The following is an 18,262-nucleotide window of genomic DNA, read 5'->3' on the forward strand; positions in this document are numbered from 1 at the left end:
TTCTTATTTCATGAGTCTTTTGACAGTGACGATTTAACAGTAAATGAAGAATATGAGACATGAAACGTTAAATACTCTGAACGAATAAGATAAAAACGACAGTGGAGGTCCTGTAGAGAGTAGGGTTCCCCTGCTGTATGGGACCGGAAAAGCAGCCATCAAAGTAAGTAAAGTATATATATATATATATATATATATATATATCCACATATGCATACATTTATGTATATTTACATACATACATACATACTATTATTATTATTATTATTATTATTTGCTAAGCTACAACCCTAGCTGGAAAAGCAAAATGCTATAAGCCCAGGGGCCCCAACAGGGAAAATAGCCCAGTAAGGAAAGGAAAGAAGGAAAAATAAAATATTTTAAGAAGAGTAACATTAAAATAAATATTTCCTATATAAACTATGAAAACTCTAACAAAACAAGAGGAAGAGAAATTAAATTAGAATAGTGTGCCTGATTGTACCCTCAAGCAAGAGAACTCTAACCCAAGACAGTGGAAGACCATGGTACAGAGGCTATGGCACTACCCAAGACTAGAGAACAATGGTTTGATTTTGGAGTGTCCTTCTCCTAGAAGAGCTGCTTACCATAGCTAAAGAGTCTCTTCTACCCTTACTAAGAGGAAAGTAGCCACAGAACAAATACAGTGCAGTAGTTAACCCCTTGAGCGAAGAAGAATTGTTTAGTAACCTCAGTGTTGTCAGGTGTGTGAGGACAGAGGAGAATCTGTTAAGAATAGGCCAGACTATTCGGTGTATGTGTAGGCAAAGAGAAAGAACCGTAACCAAAGAGAAGGATCCAACGTAGTACTGTCTGGCCAGTCAAAGGACCCCATAACTCTCTGGCGGTAGTATTTCAACGGGCGGCTGGTGCCTTGGCCAACCTACTACCTCATAAATGCATACATGCATACATAAGCGTAAAAATCACGAAAGTTGACACTTGATGAGTATAAAATATGTATTATAGCTCCCAGAGGAAAAGTGAAAAGATTTGAGTGGAGTTGGTATTTTTAGCTTATTGGTCACATCGACAAACTCACAATTAGAATACGATATTAATTAGTATTTATGCAGGAACAAGGGATCCCACAGCTGTCAGTTTCTTGATGATTTCCTAAACTCGGATTATAGAAAAGAGCGTAATACAGGATTAATGGAAAACAGATTAGGGTTTAGGTTTGAATTGTTACCTTGAGTACAGGCAATTACGAAGGATTCGATATTATTTCCTTCGTATAGTTATTAACTTGGATTACTGTCGTCGTCTCAAACCAGCGAATTCTATAACTTTATAAATACATATATATTTAAAACCTTTTTTTTATATTTAATGGAATTTATAGAAAAAAGAAGCAGCTATTTTTGTCTATCTTTCAGTTAGTGGCTCAGTTATATAGCATATATTCTAACCTGACTCTTGCATAATGCACAAAATACACACATACATATGTATTAATGTATATATATATATATATATATGTGTGTGTGTGTGTGTATATATATATATATATGTGTGTGTGTGTGTGTGCATATATATATATATATATATGTGTGTATATATATATATGTGTGTGTATATATATATATATATATATTTATATACATATATATGTAGTTTTTATTTCATTAGCATTCATACTGAAAACAAGCAGCTATTTCTTGTCTTATCAGATTGATGGTTCACATTCATATTGTCCTGTGACTCTTGTGTAAAACACAAATGCACATGTTTATGAACATAGGTACAGTCAGCCCTCCTTATTCGTGGGGTTAGGTAACGTACACAGGCATGAAGAGCGAGAATAGGCGAATACTTCCTGACCTAAGGAGCATTAACTCCTAACATATCAACTCACTTCACATTGCCTATGTCTACGCGTGGTCGACTAACATATTAGGTAATGCCTAATATTAATTTTATTTGGTTTCTTTCACAATATAAGTACTGTGTTAGTGAATGAACATATTTCAATAAGTGTAGAGTAAGTGTAATACATACACAGTCAGCCAATTGTACACATAACACGGTACATAGAGTAACAAAAAACACTGTTGTTCCCATCTAACAACACTTGCGATACTTTAGTGCATATTACTATAACACATGTACAGCAAGAGTACTTATCACGAATAAGTAATTTCTTATCTAATAAGTTATATGGTCCTCTGTATCGTGAATGACCAAATCTGCTGAGATAGATCGCACAAATATTGAGGACTGACTGTATATACAATACATATATATATATATATATATATATATATATATATATTATATACAGTTTATATTATGTATACACATATATGGACAGATAGATAGATTTATGAGTGGGGCAGGGTGAGGGAATGGTGTGTCTGTGTGTACATTTTGTGTTTGTGAGGATGTGGCTATAAATTCAACTCCCGTGAGATATATCTATGTTTGCCATAAAAAGCACTTATCTTACATGAAATCTACAATTCCTCTTCCAAGACAGGATATCTGCCTTATTACATGCATTGACTTACCAAGGTATTGCATGAAGAGGGACTTTTCCTTAATGTGTAATTAGAGACATTTTGAATACTGATTGAAATTCCACTGACCTGTATAGCAAAATGCTGCCACAGTCAACCAGATGACTTCTGATAGACGCATCTCTTCACTGTGGGGAGAATGACGAAGTACATAAAATAAGCTGAGGCAGAGTATGATTCCAAACATCACGACCATTAACCAAACTTGCCATGTAAATTCTTTGGTGTAGCTGTTCCTGGCATTCCAAATGGCTGGATCATGTCTCATCAACAAAGAATATCTGTAGAGGTTAGAGTTTTAGGCTGTATGATGGTTTTCCATAATCTATGACACAGCCCCTTTCTTCGGGCCATACTTATTTTAATTGATTTGTTAAGCATATTTGGCAGTGGTCTCGTTACCGCTGATGAGGATGATGATATATTGAAAAGGTTTCTCCAGTAATCAAATTGATGTCAACTCTGCCGCACTGAATTCTCTATCAGGAAGTAGGACTATGAAGGATGGCCGGCTTCTGTAAACTACAGAGGTGCTAAGAGTGTCGCGACTGAGAAGATGTGGGCCGTTGTTGAGGATGGATGGTGAGGAGGGAGTGGGGCTTGGGAAGAACATGGTAATTGGAGAAGATCGAGAGGAAAACACTGAATTGGGTGGCGAGACAAGAAGGATGATATGGAGAGAAGAGGTTTGGTGGAATAGGAAGCCTTTGATAGACGGCATTGGAGAGAGGGTGAATCAGAAATTATAATTCTCTTCTTGACATATTGTTTTTGTCTACAACTTCGAAAGAGGCTTTGTTGGCTTTGTATTATGCGTTAGTTCATACATGATGATGCAATAATTTATGGTTGTTAGCAATTGGTCGGCTTTATTACATTTGATTTCTTTCAATGGAGGTAATGAAACGAAACAGCGAAGGAAGAGTCCCAATTGATATCCTTATCTGGGAAGAAGATATTATGTTGTCAAATACTGGATTATGAAACATTTCTTAGTAGCAAAATGGTAAACTATCTGGAATAATGAGTTTGATAACAATCAATTAAAACAAATAAAGTCAAATTTTCCTCCGTGGGAATCATCAGGACTGAAGGCTAAGACGAAAATACTTTTCACTTTTTCTACCACTGCTATTAGATCGACCTGCACAGAAGGTGCAGCCACAGGCTCTTGTACTAAGGCACCCCATAAGAGAAAAAGGTTTTCCACTTTTACTTTCATGGCTATGATATACACAAAGACACATAATCATTGGCTCTTTCCTGAAATGGAACTATGTCACTAGATTCAGAATTTGTACCCACCCTCCAGTTTGCCATCCGAATGGATAGTCAATGGCTTGGCTCCTTACGTAATTTAAATCTACATCTGAGACGGCGATATCTGCTCGATCCTCCACAAGGTCTGCCACCATTCCAATCCATTTCCCATCACGAAGGCTTCCCCAGGTTTGGTCGACATTTTCAAAGCAATGAGGCCTGACGAGATTATAAAAGGAAATTTCTGTTATATGTAGGGCAAATTTATTTATTTTATGTCATAGGACCTGTGAGAAAGATTTATTATTACATATTAAATGTTAGTGTTAAGATGGAAACATTGTAAAGGTTTATAAATCAAAGGTGTTGTTGTATTCTAGACAAGAGCTTCCGGTAATTTCTCGTAATTTGTCGAAGTCGCGATTCGCTAACGTAAAAGAATCCCCAAGATTTTACTCGAGTTCTATAGAAAATGAGTCTCGTGTATTTAAAGAAGACAGCCTACGCATTTGAGGCAGGAAGTTGCTATCACTAATTATTATTATGATTATTACAAGCTAAGCTACAACCCTAGTTGGAAAAGCAGGATGCTATAAGCTCAAGGGCTCGAACAGGGAAAAATAGCCCAGCGAGTCAAGACTGCATTTTTGGAGACATTTCTGTGACACATGTGATGCTGATATACCTTACATATATATTTATTTATAATAGAACAAGAGAGTATAACTGGCTGTTATTAGTAATGTAACAAAGTGCTTGTTTAAAATAGACCAGTTTTATAAATATGTTGTTATATTGGGTTGTTGATCATTTACCAAAGAGCAGTTAACATTTACCTCTGGTTATGTAAATACTCATCTCAAGAGTCTGTATATAGATATTGGATTAACAGGATTACTGTAACTTCGGCTAAAGGAAATAAAGAAGGTTTAAGGACAACGGTATTATCTCTTCAGTATTCCACCAAGTACAATTGGGATATAACAGATGCTATATATATTTACTTCCATTTTTACAACGCTGCTGATTTACAAAGAAAAGCAGATCTTGGAAGACCAGATATCATTAGAAGTCATGTCCCTGATTATCATCTTTTACATTTGAAATGCTTCTGGAAATTTGTTGGACCTTCGGAATTCTTTGTACTTATCGTCATTCGCGTCTCAAACCACCGACCTGTATTACTTTATAAATTTCTGTAACATTTTAATAAGCGAACTGTGAATATCTTAACCCTTTTACCTCCAAAGGACGTACTGGTAAGTTTCACAAAACTCATCCCTTTACCCCCATGGAGGTACCGGTACGTCCTTGCAAAAAAAATGCTATAAAAATTTATTTTTTCATATTTTTGATAATTATTTGAGAATATTCAGGCATTTTCCAAGAGAATGAGACCAACCTGACCTCTCTATGACAAAAATTAAGGCTGTTAGAGCAATTTAAAAAAAATATATACTGCAAAATGTCCTGAGGAGAAAATAAATCCTTGGGGTTAAGGGTTGGAAATTTCCAAAGAGCCTGGGGGTAAAAGGGTTAAGAATCTTGTAAAATATTGTAAATATTCTTATTAATCTTAAATATCGTAATTATCATTTGCTGGATATTATTTTCTTTCGCTCTTACTGTCTTGCTATAGGTTAAGCTAAATCGATTAAAAAGGGAATAAAACGTTTTATCATTTCATATATTGAACGTTTTGATATAGTTGACTGTAACAATTTCCTCTGAACTTCAGGAAGTCACACTTCGAGTGAATATTCAATTTCTGTAACTTGAAACCAGTAACAGCAATCAGTATTTCATCCCATGCTCAATAGAAGGTTTCATTTTATTTTTTCCTGTTTTGTAGATACAACTGGGCTACATGAGGGAAATTTTTTCTTCATCATTCAAATTCAGATTTTTTCAGTAACCGAGAATAAGTTAACTTTTAAACTCAATAATCATCACCAATATTTTCATATCTAGCTAACTAATGACTGTTTTCTTAATAATCTTAACATTGTGTTCATAATTTGTATAAGTATTTGCAATAATTTTATATTATAATAATCTGCAGTTTGCAATATCCACATGAAGTAGAAGCAACCCATCATCTTCGAATTCTATAAACCCTTAATATAGTTACCACATGCCATGAATAGTATCAATATAAGTAAGGTAGATCTTGAGATTGGTTTTGATAAGTTGGAAGTGGTAGAAAGCGATAATTATCGGGCATCTGTGATCCAAAATACAGGAGACCTAGATGAAGAGTCGACCGGAAGGATACAGTCAGAGTGGAATAGCTGGAGGAAATATAGTGGGGTGCTGTGTGATCGTAGGATGCCAATAAAAGTAAAGACCAAGGATCCAGCGTCAGGTTGTGAGACCTGCAATGTTCTATTCATCCGAAACATGTGCAACTAACATGAGAGATGAGAACAGGGTTAATGTAACCGAGATGATGATGTTAAGATGGCAATGTGGACTTACGATGGTAAGATGGCAATGTGGACTTACGATGGTAAGATGGCAATGTGGACTTACGATGGTAAGATGGCAATGTGGACTTACGATGGTAAGATGGCAATGTGGACTTACTATAAAGAACAAACATGTTGGAAGCACTCTCAAAATAGCACCAGCTTCAACCAAGGTGAAAGAAAGTAACCAAGATGGTATGGACATGTAAAGAAACAAGAGGAAGACCGTCCGATGAGGAAGATAGTGGATTAGGGAATACTATTTGGGAGGAGATTAGGTAGACCAAAATTACGATAGATTGACAGTGTGAAAAGAGATATGAGGGAGTTGAGATCGACAGAGGAAGATGCACTGGACCGAAGGAAATGGAAGAATCTGTTGAAGAAACATTACAGCGGTCCCAGATAAGGACACTCTTGTAGAGAAAGGAGATAAGCACATTCACCTACTCCAGTTAAAGTTGTTTAAATTGTGTGATATTAAAATTAATTGATATGAAGAAACTGAAAAGCTCTTTTCCTTATCCAAACTGAATACTTAAAATGTCCTAAATTTATTTTGTGCTCGGGTGGCTTTGAAAATACTTACGTAAAGTTCATGATCTGCTTCAAGACGTGGAATAGTTCTCCATTTATGCCTCTCATACTGTCGAATGATACAGTTCCGTCCTCGTTCACCCCGTCATACATTATATAAGGATAGACCTGGAATGAAAAGCTCCAGATCATAGTTTTCTCTCTTACTACTGCTAATTTTACAAATATTTCAGCTTCTGGTTGTTTATTTACTTCTTTCTCACCATTATCCCTACATTAAGGGGTCACTTGCCCCGTGCACACTCTCCAATGCCTTCCATCCAAGGCATCTTCTTCCACCAAATGTCTTCGCTCCATATCATCCTTCAACTTATCTCGCCATCTAATTCTCTTCTAACTCCCTCTTTTTCTTCTCCTCTTAACAGATTTCTCCTAAGGTCCCGTTGCAAAGGCAAAGCCTCAAGCTGAATGTGATCTGATCAGAAGCCCAACTCACTCCTTCTCCACCATCCATCCTCAACACATGACCACACCATCTCAGTAGTGACACTATCACCTCTGTAATCTTCACTACACCTGCCATTCTTCTTATTTCATCATTTTACAATCTTTCAAGCAGTGATTTCCACATAATTCACCTCAGCATCCTCATCTCATTTACGATCCATATATTAACATTGGTGTTATTACTGTGCTATGGATCTTGTTCTGTTGTAGACCATATCAGGCCAAGGCAAAGAAATTACTGCTTTGTCTCTATTTGTGTATCAAAATAAGCAATAATATAAATAAACAGTTAAAATTCCTCACAAAAAGAGACATAATTGCGTGTTCATTCTTATTTCAATTTTACTGAGGGATATTTCTATTGATTTGCTTATTCCATGGGGCTAGTATTGATATACAATCTTGCTCTACATTTAATGAATATCAAGCAATTCTGCACAGGTTCAGGAATCAAAAGGTTTTAGGCTTCTAGTGTTTAATATTACGATCAATATTTACGGTTCGTTCCCAAACTGAGTCTTGAAAAAATAGAAAACAGACTAAGATATAAATCTCTTGACCTTTTCTTTGTATAGTTTTACTTTTATATCAAACTATAGAAGAGAGAGATAATATAAATGTTCACCTGAAGTGTGGTGCAGCGGAGGACGAGACCCATCAGGTCACTCCTCCTTTCCCAGGGTTCCCTGGTGAAGAAAGGAGGAAGAAGATCGTGTTGTTGTTGATCTTTCCACTCGAGGGATGGTGGCATGCTTTCCATTCTCTCCTGCTCTGAGTTTGGAAGAGGTTCCTTCCATGATGGCTCCTGGTGAGATCCGTCGCGAGAAGGCCTCCACTCCTTGGATGACCATTTCCCGAGGAAGATTTTTTTTGGTGCAAAATGTGGAGCTGCTTTGTATATATCCCATAAGTCCACCGAAATCGGTTTTGTGTCGTCATCGTTGTGTACTATTGCAAATACAGCCTGTTCAGGGAGTTAGGAAAACATAATTAGGTTGTAAGGACAGTGAGACAAGCGTCACCAACATCAACTGATAGTTTATTCATTTGTTGTTGTTGTTGGAGTATTATAGCCAACACTTGTTGTTGGCACGGGCCTTTCCCTTGGTTGGCCCGTAGGGCACAGGTTTATTCAAACATGCGTGGGAATATAATACAGGGTGCGGACGGAAAGGTAGCATGGCGTTGGCGCCAATTCAGCTTGAACTTCCCGCCAAAATATATGTGTTTTCTCATATGAACAAATACACGAAGTGCAAGTAAACAGGAACATGTAATGAAATAATACATATGTCAAATTGTAGCTCTGAGGGAGCGGAATACATATATATAGGAAGCCACGGTGTGGCGAAAGGAGAATTTAAATAAATAGAGAATTTGTTGAATTTCTGGACGACGGAGGGAGCGGTGTCCTTACAAGGGGTCTTGCCAAGCCAAACAATATCAGTTCAAATAATGATGTCGGATTTTTAACAACCATTAAGTAAAGCTTGGCAATAAAACCTTTTTATAATAAGATATGTCTTTTTTTCAAGTGCGAATAAAATGTAAGTTTTGATAGAAAACTTTCTATTTAAAAACTATAAGTACGTTGACATAGATACCGTTTGATGAGAGTTGTAAAATTAAATACAAATGTCTGATTATACGAAGATTATGATCACATCAAATATTTGAAAGCTATCTGATAAACATATAAATTTTTATCAAAATTATGAATATATTTAAACACCTTTAATATGAGATTACTTGACGCGTCTGTAAAAAAGGAATAAATATAAATATTACAGTATTATTTTCTCAGGAATTGAATACAAAATAGTACATTTTGAACATGACAATATATTCATTTATTGGCCAATTTGATTTACTATTCATTTAATAAAAAAAAAAAGTTTTTATCTACTAATCGTAAGATGCCCCATCGAGGATTATAGCTCACGATGTGCGCTCAACATGCTTTGTCTCGATTAATCCTATTGTGACGGCCGAGAGAGAGGTTATGACTCAAAGGCAGGATGCAATCAACTGAGTAAGTTTATTAAAGAACACTCTCCTTTATATACAAAACCTCAAGGCAACAGGAAAATACATGTTCGAGAAAGTGACAATGTTACAGAGGAAAACCAGAGACATGTTTATTCTGGTTCTTTTTAGTGCGAGGGAAGAGCGCAGATACAAGCATAATATATACAAAATAATTTATGTACGATCGTGTGACACACGGTTGGTACACTATTACACATTGACAGCATATATTAAATGCCTGCATTCCTACTCGTTCCTTCACGTTGCTTTAGAGTCTAGTGGTGTGAAAAGTAGCTTATGATATTATATGTTCGCTTTCACGATAAATGTGAAATCAATAGGAAGTCGGTCCACTCTGAGGCATTTATCGGAAATGATTTATATTGTCTTTGAATTGTCAGTATTTGCTAAATATGATTGCATTGGAGATTTATTTGGTAACAATAAGAACATAAAGCAAAAATAGTTAAAGATATCTAGGTTGTTAGAGATATTGTAAAAGTGCATGCAAAAGAGAGAGAGAGAGAGAGAGAGAGAGAGAGAGAGAGAGAGGGAGACAGAGAGAAATTACCAAAAATGATATATGAACAAAGGAACTCAGTTACCAGATGATGAAAAGAAAACAAAATGAGAACATTATTACCTAAACTCTTTAACCCCCAATTGGACGTACTGGTACGTTTCACAAAACTCATCCCTTTACTCCCATGGACGTACAGGTACGTCCTTTCAAAAAACTGCTATTCACATTGTTTTTTGCATATTACTGATGATTTTTCAAAAAAACTTCAGACCTTTTCCAAGAGAATGAGACCAACCTGACCTCTCTATGTAGAAAATTAAGGCTGTTAGAACAATTCAAAAAAAAAATATACTGCAAAATGTGCATAGAAAAAAATTGTGTGGTGGTTAAGGGTTGGAGAGTTCCTAATAGCTTGGGGGTAAAAGGGTTAATAAAAAAAAATTTATTATCGCAATGGTTAGCCATAAAATTATCAAGCAAGAGATAATACAGTATATCCACTGCCTGGTAAGTCTGAGGTCTCTTACCTTATGGTCGAATGGCAGGTGAATTACCTTATGGTCGAATGGCAGGTGAATTACCTTATGGTCGAGTGGCAGGTGAATTACCTTATGGTCGAGTGGCAGGTGAATTATGGTTGAGTGGCAGATGAATTACCTTATGGTCGAGTGGCAGGTGAATTACCTTATGGTCGAATGGCAGGTGAATTATGGTCGAGTGGCAGATGAATTACCTTATGGTCGAGTGGCAGGTGAATTACCTTATGGTCGAATGGCAGGTGAATTATGGTCGAGTGGCAGATGAATTACCTTATGGTCGAGTGGCAGGTGAATTACCTTATGGTCGAATGGCAGGTGAATTATGGTCGAGTGGCAGATGAATTACCTTATGGTCGAGTGGCAGGTGAATTACCTTATGGTCGAATGGCAGGTGAATTATGGTCGAGTGGCAGATGAATTACCTTATGGTCGAGTGGCAGGTGAATTACCTTATGGTCGAATGGCAGGTGAATTACCTTATGGTCGAATGGCAGGTGAATTATGGTTGAGTGGCAGATGAATTACCTTATGGTCGAGTGGCAGGTGAATTACCTTATGGTCGAATGGCAGGTGAATTATGGTCGAGTGGCAGGTGAATTACCTTATGGTCGAATGGCAGGTGAATTACCTTATGGTCGAATGGCAGGTGAATTACCTTATGGTCGAATGGCAGGTGAATTATGGTCGAGTGGCAGGTGAATTACCTTATGGTCGAATGGCAGGTGAATTACCTTATGGTCGAATGGCAGGTGAATTACCTTATGGTCGAATGGCAGGTGAATTATGGTCGAGTGGCAGGTGAATTACCTTATGGTCGAATGGCAGGTGAATTACCTTATGGTCGAATGGCAGGTGAATTACCTTATGGTCGAGTGGCAGGTGAAGGCCGTTGATGGCTGAGCTCATTCCGGGACTGAGTAAGATCAACCACGAAGATCGGCAATGTTCCTCAGAATCGAAGATCTAATTGCCATAGGAACATGAATGAACAACTGCTGCACATACATTTTATATACATTAATACATATATACATACATATGTATGTATATATACGTAATATATATACATATATATAAATTTACTGTATATATATATATATATATATATATATATATATATATATATATATATATATACAGTATGTATGCATGTATGTATATATACATATATATACTATATATATATGTGTGTGTATGTATGTATATATATACATATATATATATATATATATATATATATATATATATATATATATATATATATATATATATATATATATACATACATATATATATATATATATATATATATATATATATATATATATATATATATATATATATATATATATATATATATATGTGTGTGTGTGTGTGTGTGTGTATATAAATATATTAAATATATACACTTATATACAGTATACATACATATTTGTATATATGAATAAATCATTGTTTAAAATCCAATTTTCATTTCCTATATATATATGTATATATTGTACATATATATACTATATATATATATATATATATATATATATATATATATATATATATATATATATATATATATATATATATGTGTGTGTGTGTGTGTGTGTATGTGTATAAATATATTGAATATATACACTTATATACAGTATACAGTATACATACATATTTTTATATATGAATAAATCATTGTTTAAAATCCAATTTTCATTTCCTATAAGATGATATTAAAAGTAATAAAAACTAATAATGGCATTATACTTCTCAAGGGATTAATCAAATTATAAATCCAACACTATTCAAAATCCTCTCCCGCATTAATAATGGAAGACATTTTTATGCCTACCAAATATAGAATGTATAAACATATTCATTCTCATCCATCTTACATCTCTAAATTATCTATTCATACTTGCAATCAACATCTCCTCCTACGCCTGTTGACGCAAAGGGGCTCGGTTAGATTTCGCCAGGCGTCTATATCTTGAGTTTTTTAATCAATACTTCTCCATTCATCATCTCCTACTTCACACTTCCTATTCCTCAGCCATGTAGGCCTGGCTCTTCCAACTCATATAGTGCCTTGTGGAGCCCAGTTGAAAGTTTGATGAACTAAACTCTTGGGGAGTGCGAAGAGCATGCTCAAACCATATTCATCTATCCCTCACCATGGCACTCGGTTAATTTCTTAAATTTTCATTTCTAATCTTGTCTTGTCATTTACCTCCCAATATTCTTCTGAGGGCTTTGTTCTCAAATATACAAAATCTGTTGAATATTGTTTTATTGTCATACCAAAACTCGTGTCCATACAGTAACACCGACCTCACTAAACTGATATATAGCCTGATTTTAATGCGTAATTTCAGGGGATTTGATTTCCAAATTTTATTTAAAATAGCCATTGTCTGATTTTTTTTTTTTTTTTTTTTTTTGCAACTTTTCATCAAACTCTAATTCTAAAGATCCTGTATTATAGGTTATAGTTTCTAAATATTTAAACGATTCCACCCCATTAATCCTTTCTCCTTCCAATGATATTTCATTTTCCATTACATATTCCATTAACATCATCTCTATCTTTTATTTATCTAGAGCCCAACCTCATGTGATATTTCAAGCTGGTAATCAAGCTTTGCAATTCCTGTGCTGTTCAGCTAATAAGGACAGTGTCATCAGTATACTCTAGGTCAGTTAATTTCCTGTTACCAATCCAGTCCAATCCTTCTCCACCATCCCCAACTATCTATGCATTACAAGATTCATGAGGAGGATAAACAACATAGGTGACAACACATTCCCTTGGAGTGCTCCACTGTTCACTTGAAATTTATTTGATAGGACTCCACTAACATTAACTTTGTACTTGCTATACTCGATAAACAACATAGGTGACAACACATTCCCTTGGAGTGCTCCACTGTTCACAGGAAATTTATTTGATAGGACTCCACTAACATTAACTTTGTACTTGCTACACTCATGAACCATCTCAATTAAATTTACATATTTAAGAGGAACTCCATAATGATGCAGGACTCTCCAGTCGCAGCAGGACATAATGATGCATACCTTTTCATCGATATTCTGATTTGAATGTGTAATTTCTTCGACTTCTTGATTATTATTATTATTATCATTATTATTATTATTATTATTATTATTATCATTTAAATTAAAACCCTACTTGGAAAAGCAGGATCTACAGTATAAGCCCAAGGGCTCCAAAAGCGAAAAATAACCCAGTGAGGAAATGAAATAAGAAAATAAATAAACTACAAGAGGTAATACATACATTCATACATATACCAAAGGCACTTCCCCCAATTTTGGGGGGTAACCGACATCAACAATGAAACAAAACAAAAAAAAGGGGACCTCTACTCTCTACGTTCCTCCAGCCTAACCAGGGATTCAGCCGAGTTCAGCTGGTACTGCTAGGGTGCCACAGCCCAACCTCCCACATTATCCACCACATATGAAGCTTCATAATGCTGAATCCCCTACTGCTGCTACCTCCGCGGTCATCTAAGGCACCGGAGGAAGCAGCAGGGCTTACCGGAACTGCGTCACAATCGCTCGCCATTCATTCCTATTTCTAGCACGCTCTTTTGCCTCTCTCACATCTATCCTCCTATCACCCAGAGTTTTCTTCACACCATCCATCCACCCAAACCTTGGCCTTCCTCTTGTACTTCTCCCATCAACTCTTGCATTCATCACCTTCTTTAGCAGACAGCCATTTTCCATTCTCTCAACATGGCCAAACCACCTCAACACATTCATATCCACTCTAGCCGCTAACTCATTTCTTACACCCGTTCTCACCCTCACCACTTCGTTCCTAACCCTATCTACTCGAGATACACCAGCCATACTCCTTAGACATTTCATCTCAAACACATTCAATTTCTGTCTCTCCATCACTTTCATTCCCCACAACTCCGATCCATACATCACTTTCTCATATAGAACTCTCTTTATATTCATGCCCAACCCTCTATTTTTACTACTCCCTTAACTGCCCCCAACACTTTGCAACTTTCATTCACTCTCTGGCGTACATCTGCTTCCACTCCACCATTTGCTGCAACAACAGACCCCAAGTACTTAAACTGATCCACCTCCTCAAGTAACTCTCCATTCAACATGACATTCAACCTTGCACCACCTTCCCTTCTCGTACATCTCATAACCTTACTCTTACCCACATTAACTCTCAACTTCCTTCTCTCACACACCCTTCCAAATTCTGTCACTAGTCGGTCAAGCTTTTCTTCTGTGTCTGCTACCAGTACAGTATCATCCTCAAACAACAACTGATTTACCTCCCATTCATGATCATTCTTGCCTACCAGTTTTAATCCTCGTCCAAGCACTCGAGCATTCACCTCTCTCACCACTCCATCAACATACAAGTTAAACAACCACGGCGACATCACACATCCCTGTCTCAGCCCCACTCTCACCGGAAACCAATCGCTCACTTCATTTCCTATTCTAACACATGCTTTACTACCTTTGTAGAAACTTTTCACTGCTTGCAACAACCTTCCACCAACTCCATATAACCTCATCACATTCCACATTGCCTCCCTATCAACTCTATCATATGCTTTCTCTAGATCCATAAACGCAACATACACCTCCTTACCTTTTGCTAAATATTTCTCGCATATCTGCCTAACTGTAAAAATCTGATTCATACAACCCCTACCTCTTCTAAAGCCACCCTGTACTTCCAAGATTGCATTCTCTGTTTTATCCTTAATTCTATTAATCATTACTCTACCATACACTTTTCCAACTATGCTTAACAAACTAATACCTCTTGAATTACAACACTCATGCACATCTCCCTTACCCTTATATAGTGGTACAATACATGCACAAACCCAATCTACTGGTACCATTGACAACACAAAACACATATTAAACAATCTCACCAACCATTCTAGTACAGTCACATCCCCTTCCTTCAACATCTCAGCTTTCACACCATCCATACCAGATGCTTTTCCTACTCTCGTTTCATCTAGTGCTCTCCTCACTTCCTCTATTGTAATCTCCCTCTCATTCTCATCTCCCATCACTGGCACCTCAACACCTGGAACAGCAATTATATCTGCCTCCCTATTATCCTCAACATTCAGCAAACTTTCAAAATATTGCGCCCACCTTTTCCTTGCCTCCTCTCCTTTTAACAACCTTCCATTTCCATCTTTCACTGTCTCTTCAATTCTTGCACCAACCTTCCTTACTCTCTTCACTTCTTTCCAAAACTTCTTCTTATTCTCTTCATATGACTGACCCAGTCCCTGACCCCACCTCAGGTCAGCTGCCCTCTTTGCCTCACGTACCTTGCGCTTTACTTCCACATTTTTCTCTCTATATTTTTCATACTTCTCTATACTATTACTCTGCAGCCATTCTCCAAAAGCCCTCTTTTTCTCTTCCACTTTTACCTTCACTCCTTCATTCCACCATTCACTGCCCTTCCTCATGCTGCCTCCAACAACCTTCTTGCCACATACATCACTTGCAATCCCAACAAAATTTTCTTTTGCTAATGAACAAATAAGACGAAACAATTTAAGAACAGCAACAACATTAAAATAGATATTTCATATATAAACTGTAAAAGAGACTTATGAACATCAAGACATTCGCAGCGTTTGAACTTTTCAAGTTCAAATTACATTAAAAAACGTCCAAACTCTCAATATATATATATATATATATATATATATATATATATATATATATATATATATATATATATATATATATATATATATATATATATCATTTCAAATCTCAGGATATAAAACCTTTAGATTAGTGTCTATTCTCGTACTATGTCAATATTCTTCATTTAATTTGTTAAAGAATAGTATGAAATTTATAGTAATATGATAGAGATTCTTTTTTTTCCAATTAAAAAGAAAATAATTTTATACATACTTTTTGGACATTTGTAAAATCCTTTCCAGTCAAGACATAAGTCACGAATAATGGCGAAGAATTGCTTCTTCTCCTCAACATTGCAAGTCTCTTGCCACATTCCCTTTCAAGAGTCATCTCGGTTAAGGAAGAATTTGGTTCTCCTTTGCAGGAGTTATGGAAGGCAACATATGTAGGTGGAGAGTGAAGGAGTCCCCTTTGGGATGTTAGTAGCCATTTTCCCAACAGTGTTACCCTAGATGACCTTACAGTGGAGTTAGTTCCTGAAATGTATAGCTTTACAGTGATGTTAGTTCTGAAATGATGAATTTACAGTGACATTAGTTCCTGAAATGATGAATTTACAGTCATGATATTTCCTGAAATGATGAATTTAGTCATGATATTTCCTGAAATGATGAATTTACAGTCATGATATTTCCTGAAATGATGAATTTACAGTGACATTAGTTCCGGAAATGATGAATTTACAGTCATCATATTTCCTGAAATGATGAATTTACAGTCATGATATTTCCTGAAATGATGAATTTACAGTGACATTAGTTCCGGAAATGATGAATTTACAGTCATGATATTTCCTGAAATGATGAATTTACAGTCATCATATTTCCTGAAATGATGAATTTAGTCATGATATTTCCTGAAATGATGAATTTACAGTCATGATATTTCCTGAAATGATGAATTTACAGTGACATTAGTTCCGGAAATGATGAATTTACAGTCATCATATTTCCTGAAATGATGAATTTACAGTCATGATATTTCCTGAAATGATGAATTTACAGTGACATTAGTTCCGGAAATGATGAATTTACAGTCATGATATTTCCTGAAATGATGAATTTACAGAGACATTAGTTCCTGAAATAATGAATTTACAGTGACATTAGTTCCTGAAATGTATAGCTTTACAGTGATGTTAGTTCTGAAATGATGACTTTACAGTGACATTAGTTCCTGAAATGATGAATTTACAGTCATGATATTTCCTGAAATGATGAATTTAGTATCGCTAGCACATGAAATTACACAGTCTCTCTTAGTTAAGCGAAGTGTTAAGAACTTTCTTTTAAAATTTAATACTATTTATATGGTCTTCAAAGTATAGAAATTGAATTAGACGAGTATGGACGTATCCTCTTTATCGCTTTCTCAATTTGACCCCAAATTCCACACTTGCAAATTTCCAGGGGCCGATGGAAATGAACCTGATAGTGAGACTCTTTTCACTTGGTTTCCTTGCAAATCTGACCTGGTCTTTAGAATGCCACAACAAAGACATGATTTGTGTTATTCATGATCAAATTTTCCTTTGAGGAGCTGATATTAATACTGATTTTGTGGTCTACCAAGTCCAAGAAATCTTAAATTCCATATACTGATTTATTTATTAACCTAATTATTTAATCATTAACCCTTTTACCCCGCGGCTCTTTGGAAATTTCCAACCCTTAACCCCCAAGGGGTTATTTTTTTCTCAGCACATTTTGCAGTATATTTTTCTTTAAATTGCTCTAACAGCCTTAATTTTTGTCATAGAGAGGTCAGGTTGGTCTCATTCTCTTGGAAAATGCCTGAATTTTCTCAAAAAAATTATCAAAAATATAAAAGAAAAAAAAATTTATAGCATTCTTTTGCAAGGATGTGCCGGTACGTCCATGAGGGTAAAGGGATGGGTTTTGTGAAACGTACCAGTACGTCCTTTGGGGTTAAAGGGTTAATTGATTTTGTTATTCCTCTTTTTAAGTTTGGTTTACCTTCAAGGGGATGAATGAAGTGAATATGGTAGAATCCTTGGCGCTGTGCATACTGCATCATAAACACTGACAAGTCCGGTTTGAAAATGACACCATTTATACTATGAAAACTGACAGACAGGGTCAAAAGTATGAAGAATTT

At 35.9% G+C, this 18,262-nt stretch overlaps 1 protein-coding gene across 1 annotated transcript; it reads right to left on the reverse strand.

The window, feature by feature from the left end:
• Positions 1-2,571: 2,571 nt before the first annotated feature.
• On the reverse strand, positions 2,572-16,474 carry LOC137639440 (probable glutamate receptor). The gene is made up of 5 exons (XM_068371717.1): positions 16,358-16,474; positions 7,938-8,276; positions 6,858-6,973; positions 3,846-4,019; positions 2,572-2,821 (listed from the first exon to the last, which is right to left on the reverse strand). The coding sequence occupies exons 1-5, from the start codon at positions 16,472-16,474 to the stop codon at positions 2,572-2,574; spliced, it is 996 nt and encodes a 331-aa protein (XP_068227818.1).
• Between the last annotated feature and the right edge of the window lie 1,788 nt (positions 16,475-18,262).

Source organism: Palaemon carinicauda, chromosome 1, assembly GCF_036898095.1.
Source record: "Palaemon carinicauda isolate YSFRI2023 chromosome 1, ASM3689809v2, whole genome shotgun sequence".
NCBI lineage: Eukaryota > Metazoa > Arthropoda > Malacostraca > Decapoda > Palaemonidae > Palaemon > Palaemon carinicauda.

Bases quoted from the DNA above. Each gene is read 5' to 3' on its own strand.
- LOC137639440 (XM_068371717.1), bottom strand. From the start codon at position 16,474: ATGACTCTTGAAAGGGAATGTGGCAAGAGACTTGCAATGTTGAGGAGA. The intron at 4,020-6,857 runs GTAAGTATTTTC...TAATCTCGTCAG, and splicing joins AAGCAGATCATGAACTTTAC to GCCTCATTGCTTTGAAAATG. The intron at 2,822-3,845 runs GTGGGTACAAAT...TAACCTCTACAG, and splicing joins TTCGGATGGCAAACTGGAGG to ATATTCTTTGTTGATGAGAC.